General features: G+C 36.5%; 1 protein-coding gene across 3 annotated transcripts in view; it reads right to left on the reverse strand.

Annotated features, from left to right (window-relative positions):
• LOC110099665 (vacuolar protein sorting-associated protein 35B-like) overlaps nucleotides 1–22,290 on the reverse strand; it is a 45,473-nt gene extending 23,183 nt beyond the window's left edge. The window contains exons 1-14 of one of the 3 annotated variants that reach the window (XM_020826878.2): nucleotides 22,227–22,290; nucleotides 21,934–22,106; nucleotides 21,727–21,823; nucleotides 21,501–21,624; nucleotides 20,930–21,115; nucleotides 9,778–9,865; nucleotides 9,525–9,581; nucleotides 9,336–9,425; nucleotides 9,136–9,258; nucleotides 3,908–3,982; nucleotides 3,781–3,840; nucleotides 848–964; nucleotides 256–495; nucleotides 119–181 (exon numbers count right to left, since the gene is read on the reverse strand). In XM_020826878.2, the coding sequence (XP_020682537.1) occupies nucleotides 119–181; nucleotides 256–495; nucleotides 848–964; nucleotides 3,781–3,840; nucleotides 3,908–3,982; nucleotides 9,136–9,258; nucleotides 9,336–9,425; nucleotides 9,525–9,581; nucleotides 9,778–9,865; nucleotides 20,930–21,115; nucleotides 21,501–21,624; nucleotides 21,727–21,823; nucleotides 21,934–22,029 (1,416 nt within the window). In that variant the 5' untranslated portion in view covers nucleotides 22,030–22,106; nucleotides 22,227–22,290. The other 2 variants (XM_028699996.1, XM_028699997.1) reach the window with 2 other exon arrangements.
• Between the last annotated feature and the right edge of the window lie 3,291 nt (nucleotides 22,291–25,581).

The raw sequence follows: 25,581 nt of genomic DNA on the forward strand, positions 1-25,581 counted from the left end.
AACATTCACTATTAACTAATGCTGAGAAAAAAATGAAGGCTACAAGGTGAGGATTCCAATTCATAACAATTGCTCGAAGAAAAAGAATTATTATCACAAATACAGAACAAAGATCTACCTCATCTAAAGTCACATCCATATCCTTGATGAGCCCTTTTATTAAATCAAACAATGCCTCCACCTAGCAAAGAAATGAAGCAATCTCGATTTAAAACTTACCTTATCAGCGAAAAAAGGTTTGATGCATAAACTTACCTTATCAGCGGTAGCTATGCAAGTATTGTTGTTCATGATGCTTTGAATAATAACCACTGCCATGATTTTCTTTGTGGCATTATCAAGATGGTCCATGATTCTTGGATAGTTAGAGAGTTTTAAAGCGGTATCTATATCATTGTACTTTTCCAGTGGAGCGCTTAAAAGGGAAACTATTTGTTTAGTTGCTTTGCTATCCTCAATCTTTGGTTTTCCTGATATTTTCTTAACACACGCTCCCTATATTAGAAAAAAATACAGTTATATCAAGCAAAAGACTCAGGTCTAATAAAAGCCAAAATTTTCAAAACAATAAAGCAAAGCTATTATTCATGAATTTCAAATAGTGACCATACTAACTTAATTTGAAAAAAAATCACATGTTATGAGCTTAGTTCAAAGGATGCTTATCATGACTGCAATAAATTTTCCAAACTACTAAATTTGTTCTTAAAACCTACCGACAAAGAATAATGTCCAGATGAATGAATTATGCAATAGCAATATCAAAAGCGCCCTTTTACAAAATTGAAAAGGAGTTGGTTATTTTACTTGCATCTTTGGCATTATATATTAAAGGATCTGGAGTTACCAGGACTTCATCCACATAATCAAGACGATCTGGATGGACACGAAGAGTAAATGTGAGCAGTGAGACATATAAACCGATGGTACCAAAAGTTGGCATTTCACTCTGCGAATCAATAACCTGGCAATAGGAAAAGTGAATATAATGGATAAGGTTGGAATATTAATTTACAGAAGAAAAGAAAAATTACTAATGGCCAACTCATAACTTTGAATCATTTATGTATCATACTTGTTCACTAAATGAAAACAATTGAAAAGCACCCTTAAAATATTGAACACATGATACGAGCAAAGATACAAAAAGTCATGTGGTGGTGGATTTAATTACTGGTATAATAATGATGAGCATATGTATGTTTTCTAACTTGTAATCCTCATCCCCCAACATATCGAAACTTGCACAAAGAGCATAAAGAAAAATGAGGACCATGCTGGAAAGTGAAGATGTTCCCACATAGTGACGGTTGCAGGTGGTCTTCATGCTAATAATAGTAAATATTTTTTCAAATCCCACAAAACAATAATTCAAGTTACCTTCTTTTTTGGTTAGTGCAAGTACGTTAGATTTTTTCAGTACTGGCATTTTATTGTCAGATTTGAGTTACAGATTGCCAGCAATGGGTGTCTCACTCTACCAAAAAGCCCACTCATCCTCTATCAGCTCAATCCCTCAAAATCATTTATTGAACTAGAAGGTAAAACATTAATTAATTTATAATCACTTCCTTATTCTCAAACCGTCAACTCAGTCATTTGCTTGGATGGGCAGGAGAATGTCCCAATCAACTTATAGCAGTTCCAATAGATCCTGTACAGTGGCAAAAAAGGCCAATGCGTAATTGCTTTTTAAATCATTCAATTTATTTTTATCAAAAGCTTTCAGTTGTTTCTTTTTTCTTCTTACTGCAGCATTTTCATAAATTTCTTATCACTTGCCATGCAAGCATGCATTGAATCAGTATTGCAGGACAAAGCATATCAAGGGGATTACATTCAACTTCATCAAAAGAATATAATATAATATGTACATAAAAGACGAATACAAAAGCTGAATAAGTAGAAAGATATAAAAAAAAAAATTCCAAACATATTGCTTCATTTATGATGAGGACATCAACAGACGCTACCGACATGTTTATTGACGACGGAATCGCAGATCGACGACCACGATTCAGTGCCTCTACTTTTGATTTCAGATGTCATGATGTATTATTTAGTTATTTACTGTTTTTCGTTTTTACCCCTGTGGGGAGTTATTTGTTATTGTAGCCCAGAGGGCAATTTCGTACTTTTCTTTTTCATAAGTGGAGACCTATATATAGTGGTCTCATTTGTTGTATTTGGTTAATGAATATTTTGAATGAAAACTTCTTTTGCTATCTTCTTTTTTCTTCTTCTTGTGGTGCACTAGAGAGGAGAACAAGAGCCCTAGGTGAGGGCGAAAGCAATACCCACCAGTCATTGGAAGAGTCCGTGACTCGTGGTCTATCTCCATCATCCCGCTCTTCTTCCTCTCCCCAACCCGCCGGCCTTAGTCCTTTCCTTGGCCGCCGGCCACCCCAGCTCCACCACCCGCCCCCAACCCACTCAACCGTCGGCCTCCTCCCCCATCCCCCACTTGTTCAAAATTTGAAAATTCAACATTGATTGAGTTCTAAAATTTCCTAATTTGTCAAAGCCAAATTAGGAAAATTTTCAAATTCAAATCAATTTGAAATTCAAATTGAAGTGGATCCCATAATCAAACCTTCTAATGCAAAAGAGCTAATTTGGAAGGTTCATAACTTGCTCCCACCTCCTCCCCTCTCCCCCTTCAACCCGCCGGCCATGCTTGGCTTCCCCCCTCATTAATTGCCACATTAAACCCCTCCCCCATTTGAAATTAAAATTTAATTTCAAATAAATCCCTCTCCCAAAATTTCAAATCCTGAAATTTATTTCAGAATTTGTTTTGAAACTCCTCCCCCTCTCTCTTCCAAAACCGCCGGCCTCCCCCTCTTGGCTCCCCTCCTTAATTCCACCATTTATGACATTAATGCATTTGATTTGAAATTCAAAATTCAAGTCAATTCCCTCCCAATCTAATCAAAACTGAAACTAAATTTCAGATTTTGATTAATCCCCCCTACAATCCTCTAAACCTAATTTCTCCAAACCCTAGCCTATTCCCTTTGCACCCGCCGGCTTCACCCTCTCTCCTTGGGAATCCCGCCGCCCCCTCCTCTCCCTCTTCCTTCCTCGTGAACCACAAGGGCTCTCCCTCACCACCTCATATCTCGCCTCTTCTCATTGGAGTTCTCTCACAACTTCAAGCATTCATGGCGGATCCCGAATTTGAATGGGGACTTGTGTTCGACGCCAACGGTAAAATCAACATTCTACGATCTCCGTTCTTCGACGTGGGTTTTGAAGACGACGACGCCATTGAAGATTACTTCGATCGAATTCTTCCCGTCCTTGCGCACGTCATCAACGGTCAATTTTCTGACTACGATTGGATCATCGTCGGCCACCCACCACCCTCATCTCCACCTGCTAACTCTCCACCAACGAAGTTCTTCGGCGCCATCTTCCTAGTGGTAATATCTTTCTTCGTATGGTTCATCTTTCTCCGATAAAAGCCTACAAGTAGTTGAGTGAGAAGGCCCTTGAGGTGAACCTCTCATTGTTAAACATTGGATTATGTTATGTGTACTTTGCATTTAATATTGCCTTGAACTTTGAAAGAAATGTTTTGGTTATTCTCTATTGCACGTCTTTGCCTAAGCAAGTTGAATTTTTCAAATTCTTAATTCTCTTTTACGTGTTAGAAATAAATTTATGTGAGCAAAGCTTTCATCAACTATCTTTCTAATTTCTAAACGTAACTCCTAGTAGTTTCACATCAATTTCTTACAAGAATAATATGACACAGGGCTAAAACACAGAATTTACCTTTCCAATGTAAGTGCTCAATTTAGCAAAAGCTTCTACTTGTAGAAATTCTGGTAAAACCTGCACCATTCATGTATGAGAAACCATCATTACAACATAATGTCTAAGAAAAGTATTGGAAACGCACCTCCGGACTAGAGGCAGCATAATTGGATAATCTATCCATAAGCTGAGATAGAACTGTCAGGATGTCAACAGTGGGCTGAAAAAGAGAATACAAATGAAGTTTCAAAGATTATCCGATAAAAACAGTGAAACACTATATAAGTATTACCAGATATGTTCAGTGTGAATACAATCATGACCCTTTAATTGTTTAAGCAAAATCAAGAGAAAAATCCACATAGGTCTCACCAATCACTAGGTGCATAGATAAAAAAAAATCATAATGATAACCACAGACCAAGCCAAACAACTTTAAAATCCAAAAGGCCAATTAAAAGGAGCATTTAAATCGAGATGCTTTTATAGGACTTTGAATTATTCCGGAAGACAAAAGATTGGGCGAAAAAAAAAAAATGGTTTTCTTAAGTTAGATTGGGCATGTAAAGAAATTGAACAAAGTGATTAACAAGCAAGGGCTGGCTCAAAAAGAGTGAAACTGGATTGAATTAAGCTAGCTGAAGAATGGGTGAAAATTTCTATGTAATGCCTGTGTGATGTAGGTCACGTATGAATATATGATGCAGATATGTATGATTCCTAAACTATATATGTAGGGCTCTGTATGTAGAGGAACGGGAGTTTAGTTTGAAGATTAAGAATCAACTGGAAAAAAAAAAACTCGTGCTTTGATTAAGGTCCCACAGAAATCAGTGAACAAGACCTATGAGGATAGACCATGAATGACATACGCAACAGCATGAATTCTATCCATGATTTACCAGCCAAATGAAGTTTTTTTCTTAATCGATAAAGCTTGTATGCTTACACTAAATATAAACTTATAGCAGATTACGACTCAATTAATATTTGTGAACACAAATAAATTCAAAATAAGAGAAAGCAAGAGGGCATGAAAAACAAATGGTTTGAATAACTGATGACAAATTTTGATGATTTTACAGAATAGCCTGCATTTAGGAGGTGAAGAAATGTTAAAAACCAGGTAAGAGCAAAATGAGATGCAATATACGAAATAAAAAGTACAACATAATAGGGAAAAGACTTGCTAAACTATGGAAAAATCAAGGTTTAAAATTACGTAAATAAGCCTCGAGGCGTTTTTCGTCCGTGAGGCGAGGCGTAAGCCTCGAGGCGGTGTGAGTAGTAAGCCTCACGGATCAAGAATTGCGTAAATGAGAATTTAAGGGTTTTAGCAAGTAAATAACAGTAAGATTCTATCATACAATAAAAACATCTAAATGACAAGTGAAATTAGTGGAAAATAAGAAAATAGATAATATATGCATCACATAATATAATTCAAAGTACAGAATCACAAAATATAAGTCTATAAAAACTCCCAAAGTACAAATAAGAAAGAACATATTAAATCAAATCAAATCATGTCCCATCACTAAATGGGTCTTCAAGGAAATTTTCTTCTCCAATTGTATCTATGAATGTCATATCTTCATTGTTACTCACTTTTCTCTTTCCTGTTCAATAAAAATGAGTATTGTCATGTTAATTGCCCACTTCATATATATATATATATATATATATATATATTAGCCAATATACAGCCTAAATTCCACTCAAAAGCCCCACCTTCACCTCATCAACTCAAATCATCCCACCAAAACTGCCCAAATTCCACATGAATCACATGCTTGTTACTTGCATTAATTGGGGTGCTCTTTGATTTTAAATTCTTATTAATTAATGTTATATATATGTGTGTGTTTGCAAAGAAAAAAAAAAAAAAGAAAGAGAAAGATAAAAAGAAAAGAGAAATAAAAAATAAAAAAAGCGGGGAAAAAAGAGAATGACAAAGAAAGAGAAAGAGAGAAAAAGAAGAAAAATACAAGTTTTGTATATTTTCGTCGCCATCACACCACCATCGTGGTCTCTCTGTGCTGGTATAACTTTCCTAACTTAAACCCCACTCTCGACGTTTGCGGCGAGCCGGCGGACCACCTTATGTGCTCACATAGCACGGTGGGAGGTAACCTGGTGCCATGCTCTCGACGAGGTGGGTAGGCCTCGAAGCGCTCACGTAGCATGACGGGGATGAAACTAAGTATTCTTAAACGTTCACGTAATATGGTGGGGGGGGGGGGAGAAAATTGCGCTTCTTCAAACATGTACCCCGAAGAGCCTTAAGCGCTCTTGTAGCATTGTGGGGATTGAAGAAATGTGGCCACAATGTAATTTGAAACCTATTTGAAGCACTCGCGTAGCGTAGAGGGGAAGGTTATGACTCTCATATTTCTCCTAAACGGGGGAGATGATGGGAGGCTGTCAAAAATTGTATTGAAGTGCACAAAACTTAAAATAAATCACATGGGACCTAATTTGAACTCAAATGAACAAATATACGAGACTTGAACTGAACTCGAACTCGAGCGACTGAGCAGAAGACTTAATTCAAACTCGACCAAGAATAACTTGAATTGAACAAGACTACAGGAGATTTGATTTGAACAACAGGGGACTTGATTTGAACCTGAATGAACGTAGGGGACTTAAACAAATTTGTGCATAAGTTGACTTGAACGATCAACAGTGAACTACAAATAAACCATAATAGGAAACAAATAAAATAAGGAGGGAGGAGAGGTGGTAGCCGGTAGATTAGGGAAGAGGTTGTCGGCGACTAGGGAAGAGGTGGTCGGCGGTTTAGCAGGGGAGAAGGGGTTCGGGTGGGATGTTGGGCCGTGAGGTTCATGTGGGGAGGAGGGTCGGTGGGGTGGAGGAAACCGGCAAGTAGGGGTGGTGAAAAAGAGATAGGAGAAGAGTAAAGGGGATCAAGAAAGAACCACGAACTCGACTTATCTAAGTTGGTGGGTATTGCGCTATCTCCTTCCTCTCCAAGGAAGCTCTCTCTACTAGAACTCCAAGTTCTCACAATGCTCCAAGCAAGAAAGCAAAATTCTCAAATAATCATTCATTAACCATAATAGAATAAAATGGGGCTTTAAATAGCCTCCTACAACATGACTCAAAACAAAAGACACAAACGCCCTTTGGGCTTACATACGATAGCTCCCATGAGAGGGGTACTACGGGAAAGAAAACACATAAGCAACTAAATAAAAAAAATACAACGACTCTAAATGCCACATAAGCAAATAACAAGCTACATGAAAATAAAATACATCAACGACTCAAAAATATAACGACTCGATCGTGGCCGTAAATCGTCGGCCGCGTCTCTAATAAACTCTCCATGATGATCTGATGTCCCCATCAAATAGTATATAAGAAGTTGTGGAATACCTTTAGTTGCTTGTTGTGCTGTAGAACAAGTGGATGTGTATGGTGTGGTACTAGTAGATGTGCCTTCTTGATTTGCTTCGCCCCTCAAGACGTCCACATTTCGATCCTCTAGCTATAGGTCTGATAATAACAAATCTATCTCATCATCTATAAACCACTCATTATTAGACGCCACATCATCATACACCAATGGGGTCCTCATCATCCTTCAACCCCTTGTTCCTCAACCTCCTATCTCTCAACCTCTTGTTGTGCATATAATATATACAAGGGAGTTCATTCTGAGTGTTGAAAGTTAATTTTTTCTCTTTGTTTGCATTTGACTATATGTACTTCAGTTTCGCTCACACCTAAAGAAAGAATAAGTGATGCCCAAAACTCTAACAGCAAAACTCATGGGTGGAATCACCAAATTGAATCCACCAGTCAACTGTACTTTGCAAAAAATGATAATTAGAAGATATTAAAGTGTTATGCATGTATAGATACTTTGCAAAAATATGTATACTTGGAGACCATATAGCAATAGTAGATTTTGCTGCTTGCAAACCAAAAAATCCCTCTATATTCCGAAATATAACAAGTTCTAAATCTGCTAGCTCTCTAACAGTCTGGTCTGGTATTAGTCATTCCATGCAATGATACAAGCCAAGCTTCACCGCCGGATTTAAATGTTTCCTCTCTGAATATTGAAATTGAGAATTTAGATAATACGTCGCTGCATGTAGATGACAGTTTAACTGGACCTCCCACCAAGCATCAATGATATCCCAAATCTCTTTATAACTTGCCTCCTATCCTCCCAAGTTATGTGCAATCAACTACTTTGCCTCATCCATAGTATAATAAATAAAACCATGGCTGGTTTCTTCTCGGCATTCACTAAACGTAGAACTTGTACTAAGGGTCTTGTGCTCAATATGCATAGGTCACACTAGCCCAAAATTTATCATAATGGTAACACCAGTCTCACTCCATGTCCATTTAATCTCATCAATACTCTCCTCTGTGTTCTGCAGCTCCTTCAAAACTCATGTTCGCAACTCATACATGGAAGGTGCCTTCAACCCTCTCCCATACAACCCTACAGACCGCAATATATTGAAGTAGGCCGGCGATTGTTATTTACCTGCTAAAACTCTTAAATTCTCATTTACGCAATTCTTCGTCTGTGAGGCTTACGCCTCGCCTCACGGACGAAAAATGCCTCGAGGCTTATTTATGCAATTTTAAACCTTGATCGAGCCCAGCAATCTTCTACTTTTCTTATTCACTCCATACCAACTTAGTGATCTATAGGAATATTAGTGTCATCTCATCTATTCGTGAATTAATATAATTATTCTATAATTATTATTCTATTACCTCATAAATTTGTGGACTATTGTAATTATTCTATAATTATTATTCCTTAATTTTGAATGTTTCTTATTAGAAGCACTCCTAGGATTATATAAATAGCACAAAAATATTAAAATTTTGGATTAAACTAGTTCTAATGTAAAATATGTCATTACCAAGGCAAAAAGTACATTAACTTCTGTTTTTCTTACCCAGCGAGCATAAAGCCATAAACTAAGTAAAAAATCTGAAATATCGATTACAGTCAAGTAATTAATGGGAGAACTTGGTTCAACAAATTGGTGCATTATCAAAAGATTCATACACTAAAAATTTAATGAAAAAACATAAAAAATGAATAAAAAAGAGTTAAAATTATGAAACATACAGAAAGATGAAAAAATGAATAAGTTGAATGAGTTTCATTTAAAATACTATCTAAACTGTGCAAGTAAAATTAATAATGAAATTGCTTGAAATCTATGATAGAGAAATTTCTGAAAAAAAAAACTGAAAAACATAGTTCAGTATTTATATGAAACAAGAAAGCATATATAACAGTAGTAGATGTACAAATTCACACACACATCATCATCAAAGGTAATCATGACATAGCACACCATAAACTACCTGAAGTTGTGGGCATGCACCTAATAACAGTTCAAGAGTCTGCAAGTGATATTCATCAGGAAACACTTGGATAATACAATCCATCAAATAATGTTGGGCCAGTTCATCTTTGCAGTTGACTACCTGCCCGAAAAGTTGCAAACATAATAACTTTGTATTGCATCATCAATTGAAAGTGAAATGATTCGGAAGATACTAACCTGCTCTAATACCCTAGGAAGCACAATTTCTTTGTACATATCAAGATCAACACCATCTATTTGGCTAAGAATATGGAGGTTTTTGCCCACCTAAGGAAGAAAACAAAAATTACAGATGAAAATTCTCCATGGATGAAGTTGGATTGTACTCTCTTCATTATTCATTATCTTTAGAGAATCTGATTTTACAAGATCTCGAAGCTCACTCCTCTCTTTTACACGTTTCTCCTTTTCACGAACAGGTCCCTGCAGACCACAAAGTACAATTTGAGTCTGAAGTCAAGATCACCTAACATAACATTAAAAAATTATTCATTCCAAACATAATGCAGCTGCAAATATGGACTTTAGTGAAGCTGTCACATTTGAGCATGCTGGCACGCAAAATGGATATTTATTTAAATTGAAGGCATGTATAATGCAATATCATAAACCAACCAACCAGATAATGCATTCGGACCCATAGTTTATTCATCTCTGTAAAATTCTGAAGCACAAATTCAACAGCATCAATAACACCGTCCCCATCCCTGGCCAAAGAAATTTCCAGAAAAATATTTAAAGAAAATTTGGATGGTTGATGACATAAGAAGACCAAGTTGCTCATGAGCAATAATATTCAAACAAACAAGATGGAATTTCATGATCACGTGATTATATTAAAACATAAAACCATGAGTTAGCTCTTCATTCAAATATGCTGCCTCATTCTACTTGAAAGAGCATCTCTTAAACACCAACACGAGGAGAAAGGATAGGAGGAATGAGAAACATTTACATGATATCTGAATTATGGGAAATTAAAGCAGTATGAAGATAGATACTCTACGTACTAACTTCCACAATATAGCAGATGAAAAAGTACATCAGCAAAAACATGGCATAAGAAGGGCAATAAATAAATGGGAAAAAAAAGGACCAACATTTAAAATTTATTGCTTCTAGAATAATGCGCATGCAGATGGAGGACCAAGAAGGTGATCCAAAGGATAACATTAATTGAACTGAAAAACAAAAAAAAGTGAACAAGACATGGGACAAAGATATAAAATGACCAAAGACGAGGAGAAATCAACTTGCCTAAAAAATGAAGGACAAGCACATATTTTAGGAAACAAAATATAAAAACTAAAATCTAAGTACTAACATATTGTTAAAACAATATTAAAGAGGTGGGCAAGTTTCATAAGAGGGGCAAGGAGGCAGAGGTTTATGGAATGGGGACAGGTAAATCACTGGAAATATATATCAGGAGTTAAGGGAAGCGGGTAAAGGAGGTTATAGAAGTAAAAAAAAATTCTGAAAGAGAAATAAACAACGAAAGAATAAATAAAGGGAAATATGATCAGGCAGGCTCTTCCAAGCAAGTTGCGTTTGGTTATCAGCCAAACAAGCAAAATGGATGAACTAGAAGGGTGCATCAACAATGCGATAGCCTTAGAATTAGCCATATCAAGCAAAAAAATAACAACTCAAGAAGACAAACTCAATGCTAGGCAGGCAAAGCCCAAGAGTGAAATTAGATCTATGGAGTACAGGAGACTGTATGATGGCAACATGGAGGATACAACTTAAAGTTAAGAGTGCTTAATTCAAACTAGAAAATTCAAATCCTGCAAGAAGGGGTTCTCAAAAGAACGCAAAACATGAAAAAAAGAGAGGCCAGTAAAAATTTCATTACATTTATTTATTTATTTTATATACAACCAATTAATATATAATGGGGTCTATTTTAATCAATTTTCATTCATCAATTCATCATTTACTTCAACCATTCAATGAGATGAATCATGGCAACTAAGTCTCACTCATTCTCTCTCTTGACGAGAACATTGCCTTGTAAAAATTGGCCACAAGGACTTTAATACAGGACAATGGTAGAATAGGGTAAAAATTATTTTGCATTATTTGGACATTATTATAAATTTTCATTTTATGTGGTTCCTAATGTAATAAGTCGCATGTCCCTCTTTAAAAGGGGTTTTACTTATTATGCTTGATTGAATGAAAACCCAACTTCCTCCTAAACCTAGTTGCGGCTATATTCTTACCTTTCTTCTTCCTACTTTTTCACTTCCTACCTCTTAGGTCCCTCCTTTCAATGCCTGTTCCCCTTCCCTCTTGTGGATAAACATTATTTTTGGCATCAGAGCTTAGAAGTCATATTTATCATACTCTTTTGGATAGATATCTATTGACATTTCAAAATGCAATCAAGTCTTGTCAATAGAACCGTATCCCAGTCGAATTGCCCCACAATCAGCTCACTCCAATGTCTACAGCCTTCTCTGTTTGCAAACACATTGTGTTTATCTCTATTTAAACATTTGTACTTGAAACCTTTGAAAACCTTGTTTGCATGTTTAGCTCATGTATACAACCTTTTCCTTTGTGTTTCATGCCGCACGTACTTCCAAACTTACACGCAACCTACCATAGTAGCATTCTTTTGAGCCTAGGATTGGCCGACCACTATTTATGGATCTAAGTGGAAATTTTTATGGAATTTTTTTTATGGAAATAGTTTTAAACACAGTAGAGATAAGGCAAAATAAGATTACAACAAAAGATTTCAATAAAATATAAAGATACAAAACCAATCAATTCACTAAAGATGACTAGATGAGAGAGATCACCAAATCTCCCTTCTATGGTCGGCCATCAAGCCTTACCATTAATTGGATTTCACTCAAAAAATTTGTCAATAAATGTTTGTAAACTTTCAATCCAGAAAAAAACACACTTTATAAGTGTTTACAAAGGTCTTAATTTGAATTACAAAAGGAGAGAAGAGTTATGGTGGCTGGCCCCACATGTAATTACATGTAACCTCCTCCCAAGAGGGTAAACAGCATTTAAGAATAACTTCCTCTAACCTCCATGGCTAGCCTTTAAATATTATAATTAATTAAATAAATAAATAATAATATCTCTTTTTTAATATATAAATACCGTCATTTCATCTAAAATTTAAGTTTAAAAGTCTTGAAATCTAAATTTTATACAATTAAACATCCACTATATAAAATTCTAACACATATATAATGCCCACATAACAATCAAATAAAATAACCAAATAATAAATTAGTTCATTGTGATCGGTCCTCTATGCTTAGGTGTAACTTTCCTGGATTGAGGTTGTTGAACTTTTTCTGCTATCCTGTGCTCCTGGTGATACACCACTTAGGCTGCAAACAAATGACTCTATCACCACTCAACCCAACAACAATTCTATATGGACATAGATCCTTAGATGTAATCACTTTCCTTCCATACAATCCAAATAAACCCTCATTCCAAATAAAAAATAATAATATCTTTTTTTTAATATATAAATACCCTCATTTCATTTAAAATTTAAGTTTAAAAGTCTTGAAATCTAAATTTTATACAATTAAACATCCACTATACAAAATTCTAACACATATATAATGCCCACATAACAATCAAATAAAATAACCAAATAATAAATTGGTTCATTGTGATCGGTCCTCCATGCTTAGGTGTAACTTTCCTGGATTGAGGTTGTTGAACGTTTTCTGCTATCCTGTGCTCCTGGTGATACACCACTTAGGCTGAAAACAAATGACTCTATCACCACTCAACCCAACAACAATCCTATATGGACATGTATCCTTAGATGTAATCACTTTCCTTGCATACAATCCAAATAAATCCTCTTGAGTTTTAATGCAATCTTTGACAATTTCGTGTCAAATATTGACACCCCTAATTTTAATGCCATCTATGACAATTTACATCTGATTAAAGGCCAGTTTTTATCTTACAAAAATCCGTGAACCCAAACCCGACCCGTTTTAAAATCGGGTCGGGTTTTCGTGTCGTGTCAAATATTGACACCCCTAATTTTAATGCCATCTATGACAATTTACATCTGATTAAAGGCCAGTTTTTATCTTACAAAAATCCGTGAACCCAAACCCGACCCGTTTTAAAATCGGGTCGGGTTTTCGTGTCGTGTCAAATATTGACACCCCTAATTTTAATGCCATCTATGACAATTTACATCTGATTAAAGGCCAGTTTTTATCTTACAAAAATCCGTGAACCCAAACCCGACCCGTTTTAAAATCGGGTCGGGTTTTCGTGTCGTGTCAAATATTGACACCCCTAATTTTAATGCCATCTATGACAATTTACATCTGATTAAAGGCCAGTTTTTATCTTACAAATTATGATATTATATAGTTTTTGCACCTTGGTTTAAGCTTAGGATTTATCTACTACCATGGTGTCGATACATCAAAGGAGATGAAGTTATTTTAGATGCATTGCTTATACAAGAAAGATACATGACAACCACTATAACTCGCCAATGGCATTGCAAAATTTTTTGCTATTCATTAGGAAATTGTTGTCATTATTTTTATTGATATGTTTCATCAAATTCATAAGCATCTTCATTGACAAAATTTATTTGGAATATAATTTAAGTTTGCTAAATAATGATTCAACAAGAGCAAAAATTGTCGATATGAATCCTTTAATATAATATAACAACAACAACAACAACAAGCCTTTATCCCACTACACGGCGTTGGCTACTTGAATCATTTTTCTCCATTGTGTTCTGTTAAGAGTCAAATTCTCCTTTAATATAATGATTCAATAAATTATTGCTTATAAGTCTTGCATTATAAGATTGAAGAAACATACAATTTTCTTCATAGATTTAATGATGGATCTGCTCAATCTTTACATTCACAACAAATCCTAAAATTAATATAGAGGGTACCATGATTACAATTCTCTTAGAACTATATCATATCAACATTGAGATTTGCATTATAACTACCATGAATAGCATTACTCTATGTGTTCTTATGTATTATCATCCTAACATGTATCTGGTAAATAACAAAAGACAAGTCTTTGTAACACCACAAGGGTTGAGCATGAAACACAGCAAGCATTTTCACAATCACAAGTCAAAAAAATCTCAACAAACACTAAATAATTTAAAAAACTGGACTGGACCAATTAGGGATGTGTATGAAGATAATCATGAATCTAAAAAGATAAGTTATAGGATGATGATTATAATGATCAACCACAAGTTATGCAAGTGATTAATATTACATAAGAGCATGAGCCAGAGCCTTCAATAATGAATGTTTGATGCACCTAAGAATAAGCAAAAATGTACACCACTTACAAAGATTGTTACTGCTACTGAGATAATTCAGATTGCAATACAGGATAATCTACAATTGCCAGGTAGTTCTCTTCCTAAGTGTTTGCTCTTGATTTTAAGTTTGTGCTTCCATTTTGACCTCCAATGCCCTGCCAAAGAATTATATCATTCATTGCCTATCAAAGACTATCCCATGTTTGCACTTGTCTTGATCTACTGCTTGTAATTTTATTCGTGTGTGTATGCCATATTTTACAAGATGACCTCAAAGATGCACATAAATAAGTTCCACCGCCTACTCTATTGTGGTCTATAGCAGCAACCCTTTGGAAGAGGTATTTTTCCAACCATGAGGGAATTAATGTAGAACAATAATAAATTATTTATTTCACATTATCTTGGTACTATTGTGATTTTCTATTTCAGTGATTCCTGATATAACAAGTCACGACTCCCTTTATAAAAGGAGAGCATGGGTGTGTTTGAGGGTGAGAGATGGAAGGTCCTTCTAAAACTCATTGCTTGCAAAATTCTCTTCTTTCTTCTTCCTTTTTATCCCCTTCCTATGGGATCCCCCTTTGGTGCATGTTACCCTTCCCTCATGTTAGTGTACATCGATTTCTCTCCAACCTAAGCCTCAACAAAAATTAATAGGCAAGTAGAAATAGTTCATTCAAAGATGAGTGAATGAAGCATATCAAACAAGTTGTTTGAGGAGAAGATATTAAGAAGAGAAGAAGCTTCAAGGAGATGGAAATCTGTTAGCCCGGTCCAATTTGAATTAGAGGATTCAATTAAATATTGTTTTGGGAGAGAACAACTCAATTAAATATTGCTTTGGGAGGGATTCAATTAAATAATACTTTGGGAGGCAACAACTCAATTAAATGTTGCTTTGGGATGGAACAACTCAATTAAATATTGCTTTGGGATGGATCAACTCAATTAAATATTGCTTTGGGAGGGACTCAATTAAATATTGCTTTGGGAGGAAAAATTTGAATTAGGGGCTGTTTAGGGATTTTGTAATCTTCTTTGCTTTAAATAGTTTCTCTTGTAAGGGTTAGGATTTCATCTTGAATTTAGCTGAAATTTGAGATCTCTTAGATTTAGGTTTTCTTTTGGGCTTTAGCGGCATCTAGAAATTTGGGAGAGATCGATCCTCCTCTCAAATAGAGGATCTATTGTATCTTGCTATTTTCCATTTCCTTTTCATCATATAATACAAATTATCTACTGTTTTCTTGTTTTTGTGTGGATTTTGGTAGAGAATTCTCAAAGATTGATAGGAAATACTTGAAATCTACTTTCCTATCAAATTGGTATCAGAGCGCTATCATGGGCAGAAAAATAAGATATCTTGGCTATTTTGCAATTGGAGCCTAGATCCAATTAATGACAACAAAGAAGATGGAGGTGTTGGAAGGCAAAATGGAGCAATTTAAAACCGGCTTGGAGAAGTTCTCTATATGGGGAGAAAATTTTTCATATATGGAAAACCGTATGGAAAATCGATTTAGAAGGGTAGAAGAGATGTTAAGAAGGCTCTTGGAGATGCAAACAAACACTTCAATGGCGTTTCCGATGGCTAACCCTAATCAAGATTTGATCGGGATTCCTTGGCAGAATCGAAGGGAAAGGACATCGGACAAGAGAAGTCTAACGAGGAGAGTTTCTTTCATCAAGAGCCACCTCTTGTGGCTCCGATTAGGGGTGGATCAGAGTTTTTGGATAAGAAGACAACAAAGATGAAATCTTTTGGTGGAGTCAGTAGGGCGGCTAACCACTATGATAGGCAATTTGGGCAAGGTGAGCCATTCATCAGAGAAGGAGGGGGTCAAGAGCCACCTCCTAGGGCTTCGATAAGGAGCTGAATAGGGTTAGCGGATGGGAGGACAACAGGAAGGGCTTTTCGTGGTGAAGGTGGTGGGGTGGTCGACCACTATGGGAGGTCTTTTGGGCAAGGGGAGTGGACAACTGATGGAGGGGGACGAGCCGAACCATGGAGATCAGGTCATGTGAGGTGAAGGAAAGGAAGGGGGGATTCCCACCCTCGATAAATGGGGGAAATATGGAGAGATCACAACAACCGCTACACTAGAGGAGGAAGAAGATATTGTGGTGGTAGTGATCTGAGGGTGAGGAAGTTGGGGATGCCAGTATTGGAAAGGGAGGATGCTTATGGGTGGGTGTACCGGGTGGAGATGTATGTCATGGTGAATGGGGTGATGGAGGAGGAGAAACTGGCGACAACGACCCTATGTTTGAAAGGAAAAACTTTAGCTTGGTTCCAGTGGATGATAGCATGACCACTAACAGAGCAGCTAAAGAAAGCTATCAACAGCATCCCATCCTTCCACCTTGAGGACAAGGTGGATCTTTAAGAGGAGAGTATTGTTAGCCCGGCCCAATTTGAATTAGGGGATTCAATTAAATATTGCTTTGGAGGGAACAACACAATTAAATATTATTTTGGGAGGAACTCAATTAAATAATGCTTTGGGAGGGAACATCTCAATTAAATATTGCTTTGGGAGGGAACAACTCAATTAAATATTGCTTTGGGAGGGACTCAATTAAATAATGCTTTGATAGGGAACGACTCAATTAAATAATGCTTTGGGAGGGAACAACTCAATTAAATATTGCTTTGGGAGGGAACAACTCAATTAAATATTGCTTTGGGAGGGACTCAATTAAATATTGATTTGGGAGGGAACAACTCAAATAAATATTGCTTTGGGAGGGAAAATTTGAATTAAGGGCTATTTAGGGATTTTGTAATATTATTTACTTTAAATAATTTCTCTTGTAAGGGTTAGGATTTCATCTTGAATTTGGCTGAAATTTGAGATCTCTTAGATTTAGGTTTTCTTTTGGGCTCCAGCGGTGTCTAGAGATTTGGGAGAGATCGATCCTCCTCTCAAATAGAAGATCAATTGTATCTTGCTATTTTTCGTTTCCTTTTCATCATATAATACAAATTATGTACTGTTTTCCTAATTTTGTGTGGATTTTGGTAGAGAATTCTCGCTGTTTTCCGAAGATTGATAGGAAATACTTGAAATCTACAAGTGTTTCCTATCAAATTGGTATCAGAGCGCTATCTTGGGCGGAAAAATAAGATTTCTTGGCTGTTTTGCAAATGGAGCCTAGATCCAATTAATGACAACAAAGAAGATGGAGGCGTTGGAAGGAGAAATGGAGCAAGTTAAAACCGGCTTGGAGAAGTTCTCTACATGGGGAGAAAATTTTTCATATATGGAAAACCGTATGGAAAATCGATTAAGAAGGGGGTAGGAGATGTTAAGAAGGCTCTTGGAGATGCAAACAAACACTTCACTGGCATTTCCGATGGCTAACCCTAATCAAGATTTGATCGGGATTCACTCAGCCGAATCGAAGGGAAAGGAGATCAGACAAGAGAAGTCTGACGAGGGGAGTTTCTTTCATCAAGAACCACCTCTTGTGGCACCGATAAGGGGTGGATCAGGGTTTCTAGATAAGAAGACAACAAAGATGAAATCTTTTGGTGGAGACAGTAGGGCGGCTGACCACTATAAGAGGCAATTTGGGCAAGGGGAGCCACTCATCGAAGAAGGAGGGGGTCAAGAGCCACCTCTTAGGGCTTTGATAAGGAGCTGAATAGGGTTAGCGGATGGGAGGACAACAAGAAGGGCTTTTCGTGGTGAAGGTGGTGGGGTGGTCGACCACTATGAAGTCTTTTGGGCAAGGGGAGTGGACGACTGAAGGAGGGGGATGAGCCGAACCATGGGGATCAGGTCATGTGAGGCGAAGGGAAGGAAGGGGGGATTCCCACCCTCGATACATGGGGGAAATATGGAGAGATCATGACAACCGCTACACTAGAGGAGGAAGAAGAAATTTGGATGGTAGTGATCCCAGGGTGAGGAAGTTGGGGATCCCAATATTGGAAAGGGAGGATGCTTATGGATGGGTGTACCGGGTGGGGATGTATCTCATGGTGAATGGGGAGATGGAGGAGGAGAGACTAGCTACAACGGCCCTATGTTTGAAAGGAAAAACTTTAGCTTGGTTCCAGTGGACGATAGCATGGCCACTAACAGAGCAGCTGAAGAAAGCTATCAATAGCATCTCATCCTTCCACCTTGAGGACAATGTGGATCTTTGGGAGGGGAGTATTGTTAGCCCGGCCCAATTTGAATTAGGGGATTCAATTAAATATTGCTTTGGGAGGGAACAACTCAATTAAATATTATTTTGGGAGGGACTCAATTAAATAATGCTTTGGGAGGGAACAACTCAATTAAATATTGCTTTGGGAGAGAATAACTCAATTAAATATTGCTTTGAGAGAGACTCAATTAAATATTGATTTGGGAGGGAAAATTTGAATTAGGGGCTATTTAGGGATTTTGTAATCTTCTTTGCTTTAAATAGTTTCTCTCGTAAGGGTTAGGATTTCATCTTGAATTTGGGTAAAATTAGAGATATCTTGGATTTAGGTTTTCTTTTGGACTCTAACGGCGTCTAGAGATTTGAGAGAGATCGATCCTCCTCTCGAATAGAGGATCAATTGTATCTTGCTATTTTTCGTTTCCTTTTCATCATATAATACAAATTATCTATTGTTGTTTTTGTGTGGATTTTGGTGGAGAACTCTTTCTGTTTTTCGAAGAAAGATAAAAAATACTTGAACTACCAGTGTTTCCTATCAAAATCCAAGCAAGAACCAAGAAGTAGCAAGTCATCTTCAAGAGTAGAGCACTCCATTTACCTAAGCCCATCAAATCTAGCCTCACTTGTGAATTAAACTATTCCCTCCTGAAGTGCAACTTGTCCTAGTTGGTTTAAGCCTTTACATAACTACAAAAAATATTCCTTCCAATATTTTTCTTTTGTTTGGACAATTTTAATACAATAAAAATATCTTTGAGGTCAGTGTTCCCAGTTGTAAGATGCGCATATGAACACTAGGAAGATCATTTCATATTTCCTTTCATCCTCAAACTGTAAATAAAGACTAATTCTATAAAATCTTGATAGTATCTATGGTATTCCGAGAATCAAACCCACTAATATTTTATACTACATCCTCTTAGGCATATAAAGTTCAAGTGAACAGGTTGTCACACTCATTCTTCTCAATCCATTATCATTTTTTGGTGTCAAAGCATAGATCTCAACATGCAAGGAATGAATGTGAATAACCTAACTTTGGGTTTGATTCCTCAATCCAACTATTAAAGATGCTGGAAAACTAAGCATACTAAAACTTCATGGTGTAACATTAGCCAAGCAGTCATTATGCCTAGTGTCGATTTTATTGAAATGTGTTGTGTTCTTCAAAGTTTGCGTTGGTTGATTTGCAAAATTGGTTCAACTATAGGTACAACCATTGTTTTTTTTTTTTTTAATTTGTTGATTAGTTCACTAATGACTTGCTAACTTTTGCAATTTTTATACTGTAAGGCCAAATGGTTACTACTAATAAAATTTTTCTTGGATAATTGTTGCACTATGTGATTCACATACTTTTTCCAACCTTCCTTTTGAGGCATTGTTGCTTCTATTTCATTAATCATTGGCTGCGTATTTCAATTTATTCATGACTTTTGAACTATTGTTGGGCTTCGATTGTTTGCTTCCTTCTATTCCTAGGAGGTTTTCATTGTAGCTGGGATTTGGCTGTCAATTCCTACAATCTTGCACCATAGCCACAAGCCAAGGGTTGATGTTTTTGTGATGTTTGAAATCAAGAATTGTTGTTTTAGCCGAATTACGGGATTTTGAGAAACTATTAATTTTGGCCTTTTTTTATAAATAGGCAGTCTCTATGCATGTAAAAGACATTTAATGTTTAACTAAAATTTTAGACTCCTCACAAGTATGTTTGATGATTAGATATAAATTCTTCGAGTGTGATGAAAGTGTTAAAATATTTTAGGAAAAGTTTTTTTCTTTGTATCAACATAAGGCTTGGATCTTCTTTGGTGACTCTAATATCATTCTTTTTCTTTTATATACTTTATGATTTATTTTTTCACGTATGATTGAAATTTGGTCAAAAGTATACAACAATCAAGTTTTACTGCATGAATCCTAATTGTTGAGTGATTTTAGTTTGATCTCAAATTTCTTATTTCAATTTTGGATTAGAATTATCATTTGAAGTGAGCTTTTACATATTTTTCAATTAGCATCAAAAGAGATGAATTTTTTGTCTAACAAAGAGTAAGTGGGCAATGAATTTTAATCTATTGGTATTAAACATTAGGAAAAAAATGCCCAAATTAGTAGTTTCTCAAAATCAGGAAAACTCTTGACCCTAAGATGTCTTGTATCAAACATCCCACATAGAGAAGGAAAAATATGTAATATAAGATATATGGTACCAAAAGCAAAAAGAAAGAAACACCATAAGGTATAATATGATTGCAAATCTAAAATTACTTACCCTTCATACTCTGAACCAATATCAAGCAATTTATCCCTACTGATCTGAGAGAGGTAACTTCTCAGGAAGAGACCCCGAACTGGATTTTGTATACCCCGACACATTTCCACAATGTCCTTGAGGATATCTTTTGAAGGAGCTTCTTTTGATTTTATATAAACAGATCCTATAGTGCAGAGGAGATACCTGAAAATCAGCAATCCTTACATATAAATGCCAAAAAAAAAAAAAGAATCATTACTTAATCATGATAGAGCCTAAAATAACACTTTATACAATGAAGCTCAGCAATAATTAAAATGGAAACAAAAATTACTTGTCATGCACCAGAAATAACTATGGAATCATAAAAACAAAAACAAGCTCCCGTTATGCTACTCTTTAAATCAAAATAAAGGGAAGAAAAAAAAACTACCGCCTAAAAACATCGCTGAAAGTTCAGAAGTGGTTGAATCATAGACATTATTAACACAACGTTTTATGGGGTTGTTATATGAGTTCAATATTTAAGCTCAAATGTCATGAAAATTAAAACCTGACCCGACAAGGTCTAAGCATGACTTTATCTTACAGCCTAGGCAGGATATTCCCAGAATGCTGGACAAGCTCGTAAAGATCAATCACCGAGCTTCCCCTTTTTGTCTCCTCCTTGAAGAACATCTCCAGCTTCCTGAGTTCATCGAATGCCCTCATATCTTCCAACAGAAGAATAGCCTCATCAAATTGAAAGAGAAAGAAAGAGATAAAACATAAAACCGAAGGTTTTCAGAAATACGAAATGGACATGGATCACGCACAGAGCTCATAGTACTTGTGGGGGGAGAGCCTAGAGGTGCGCAGCTCGGAAAGCATCTGAGCCGAGTACTTGAGTGCGTCACGCAGATTGTTGGAATCCTTCAATTATAATCAAGGGAACAATCATCAAACAGCAGAGAAAGCAAAAATAGGAATCGAGATGTTAATCGATCAGGTTTAGGGTTTGGGGTTTTGGGAGCGGCACGCACAAGAGCGCGGTGCATGAAGAAGGCGTTGTGCTGGAGACCGGCGACTCCTTCGGCAAGCCATTTCTCCTCATCTTCGCCGCTGATTTCCAGCAGCATCTTCTGCTCAATCGCCAGACAACCTCGCCGAATATACAGCCGGTGTTCTTCTTCTCTCACTTCTCTTCCACTTAGATCTAGAAAAAATCTCTCCAACAAAGACACATTAGATGAAGAATTCGATACAATCCACCTCGAATGTGCAAAGAACAAGATTCTACCGAAACTTTTTGGAGAGAAATGGAGAAATAACGCACCAGGAGGGAATTTTGGGCATACAGGAAAGATAGAGAAATGGTTCTGCTTGACAAGACCCGGAAGTTAGACCTAGCCACGTGGATAGACAAAGGGCCCACCCACTTTAGGCAACGTGGCTATGTTTTACACGTGGTGACTTATTATTGGGTAGGAGTTTAGAGAGAGAAAGAACTCACATTTTCCCTTTCCTTAGGGCTTTCTCTAACCCCACTGGCTTCTCCTAGCCGCCACACTCATCTTCTTCTCCTTCGATCCTCCCCTCGCTCCCTCATATATCTTATTTCGTCAACGATCCCTCACCGTCGCTCGCGCACTTTTTGCTTGCTTTCTTTCTCTCTTTCTATTGTAAACAAACTACCGAGTGGAGGGGAAGGAATGGTCGACATCAAGCTCTTCCGCGAGGACAAGGGCAATGACCAGGAGTGTATCGGAGTTGCAGCGCCGTCGCAGCGCTGCCGTTGAGCTCGTCGATGAGGTCATACGCCTTTACAAGGAAGGAGTGGCACCAACGTAATCTCAAAAAATCCCACCTTTGAGTTCATGATGCCTGCTCCCTTCTCACTATTAATGAATTTAGGACTTTGGTCCGCTTGTTTTTCAGGGAAATGCGAGCTCGACAGTCGCTGAAAGGACTTTATTCTCATAAACAAAGAGATCGCCCAGCTGAAGATCGTGAGTTGTCTCTCTTCTTCGTTTGGGTGGTTGATTCAAATTTCACTGTTTTCTATTTTCTCGAGTTTGCTCTCATCGTAAATCAGAATGTTAATGAGTTATGTTTCTTGTTGAAGGCAAAGAGAGATGCGACGGAGAGGCTGACGGCTGAGAAGATGGAGGAGGTCCAACAGGCAAAAAATGCTGCTTGAGGCTAATAGGGAACCTCGTTCATATTAGCATGGATGAGGTCAGTCTGGTTTTTCTTGGAAATGTAGGAAGTAAATGACTAGTAAAGAGAGAGTGTAATAAGATGAATTTCTGTGCCATTTGTAGGTAGACAACCAGGTAGTGAGAACATGGGGGGAGAGGAGGATGGAAGCGGAACTTGTAGAGAAGATTGATATTACTGATATGAAGAGAGGTGTGTTAGGATACCCTTCCAAAGTTTTTCATGAAAATTTTATGAATGGTTTGTAGTGCCTATTATTAATCCTATCAACGATTCACATGAACTGACTAGTTCTTTCTGATGATGAAAGTTTGTCATACATTTATCTGGCGAAATTTCCTATGTATATTAACTCAGAACGTTTTAATTTCACCCATACATTATATTGGGAAGAATAACTGTTGTATTCTAAATTTTATTTGAAGGTGTTCTCCTCTCGTTTTAGAGGTTATTCTGTGCGGAATTCGAACAGGAAGATCCATCTAGACTGTGAGTGTATACACTGTGTATAAACAGTATGTAGAAAAAGTTGATATACACTATGTACAAATTTGTACACAGTGTGTACACTCACATGTCTGAATGGTTCTTCCTGTCTGGACTCCACAGAAAAATTTCTCCTCATTTTTGGCACTATTGTACAACAAAAAGTGGGTAAAACATCAATCATTTCACACTTGACACATCTATTAGAGTATCTGGCAAGTTAGAACACTAGAAAATGTGTGGAAGAAAAAGAACTTAAGATCAATATTGCAATGGTGGCGTGTATGATATAAGTTTTAGTGGGTATGATATTAATGATTATTTATTAATATTATTAAAAGATTAATGATATCTTGGTGTAATAGTTTTAAGCATTTTTTATATATCATTACATAAAAGAATGAGAGTATAAGGGGTTGTTTGGTAGCACCAAGGATTTGTATTAAGTAGGATTTCATAAATCATCTAAATCTGGATTTTGAAAATCTTGAGGGGCCTAAATCCTGAAAACTGTTTGGTAACATTCATCATAAATCCTATTAAATCTCATGTGATTGTTTGGCTACAGAGCGGAGTACTCTTCCTCTTGAGCTAATGGATTTCGTAAATCCGGCAAAAAGCATGATTTCGGAAATTCGAGATTTAGCATGAAAAGGCGGAATTTTCCGCCACGGCGGCTTTCATTTGCTGTGAGATTTGGTTTTGCATTTTAGGCTGTTTGGCTGGATTTCGCTCAAATCTGCCTCAAATCCGACCTAAATCATGCTACCAAACAACCCCTAAATGTGGATATTTTTTCCCCTATATGTAGATATAACTTTTATATTTAATATTTTGTGGTTAAAATAGAATGTTTCTCAAGTGTGATATGCAAGGAAAGAATACGCGAAGATTTTGAGATAAATTTCTTAAAACTATAGTTTGACACATTTGGCTTATGGATTAAAGTGTTGGATAATAAAAAACTCACTATTGGCCAAATTGAACTTGACAGGATTGAGAATATAAGATGGTTGTGGAAAAACTAGTAAGAATATATTGAAAAATTATTATATTGAAGGGCAATGAGAGGAGAACCTCTTGAAGACAAGACGTGGAATAGAGGATGGTTTGGACTTATACAATGAAGGATGGAATATGCATCCATAACATGTGTAGATAACATTAGAGTCAAAGAATAAGGAGTAAAAATAGTAGACTAAATGAAAATGGATAGAAGTTGTTCAAAACATTTGTCTATAATATGTTCAACATAAATATAGTTTTACCCCACATTTCCTTTCAAACCCTGATATTGAAAATTTTGTATTTACTTGACAATTATTTGTAGAAATTCTCCTGCAAGTGAAACAACTGATCAAAAGAAAGCCTAAATAAGAACTGCTTTCATCAAATTTATGAGGTCAAGTAATATGAGATTAGGCAACAATGAACCTTGAATTGAGTTTCCGTCGTTGGATGATATAAAAGTAAAAGAGTTCTCAAGTAAAACTTGCTTATGTTTCATTAATATCACGGGATGTTCCCTTTGTACGGGTAATCTTTCAACTCACATCTCATGATCTTGCACCATTAAGAGCATATATAGCTCCCCTCTTTAAGAATCAAATACTTTTTAATAATTTTCATACTCTTAACTATTGTGTAACATTATTACACAACTAAAAAATATGCTTTTCACAACACTTAAAATAGAATTTTGTGGTTGTTTTACCCGCCACAAAATAGTTTGTAGTGGTCTCAAAACCGCTACATGTCCGTTGTAGTTGGTTTTTGCTGCAACACTACTTCGTGATTTTACAACCGGAGAGAAATAATTAAAATTTATTATTTTTAATGGTCGTCATAACCTTCATAAGTTTGGGGCATTTGTAGCGGTTTTAACCGCCACTATTCTTGGCGTATTGCAGCGGTTAAAATAGTTACTAGTATTCCATAATAGTGGCTGTTAAAACTGTTGCAAATGATCCAAAATTGTGGTGTTT

The sequence above is a fragment of the Dendrobium catenatum genome, unplaced genomic scaffold (genome assembly GCF_001605985.2).
Source record: "Dendrobium catenatum unplaced genomic scaffold, ASM160598v2 fragScaff_scaffold_1427, whole genome shotgun sequence".
Lineage (NCBI taxonomy): Eukaryota > Viridiplantae > Streptophyta > Magnoliopsida > Asparagales > Orchidaceae > Dendrobium > Dendrobium catenatum.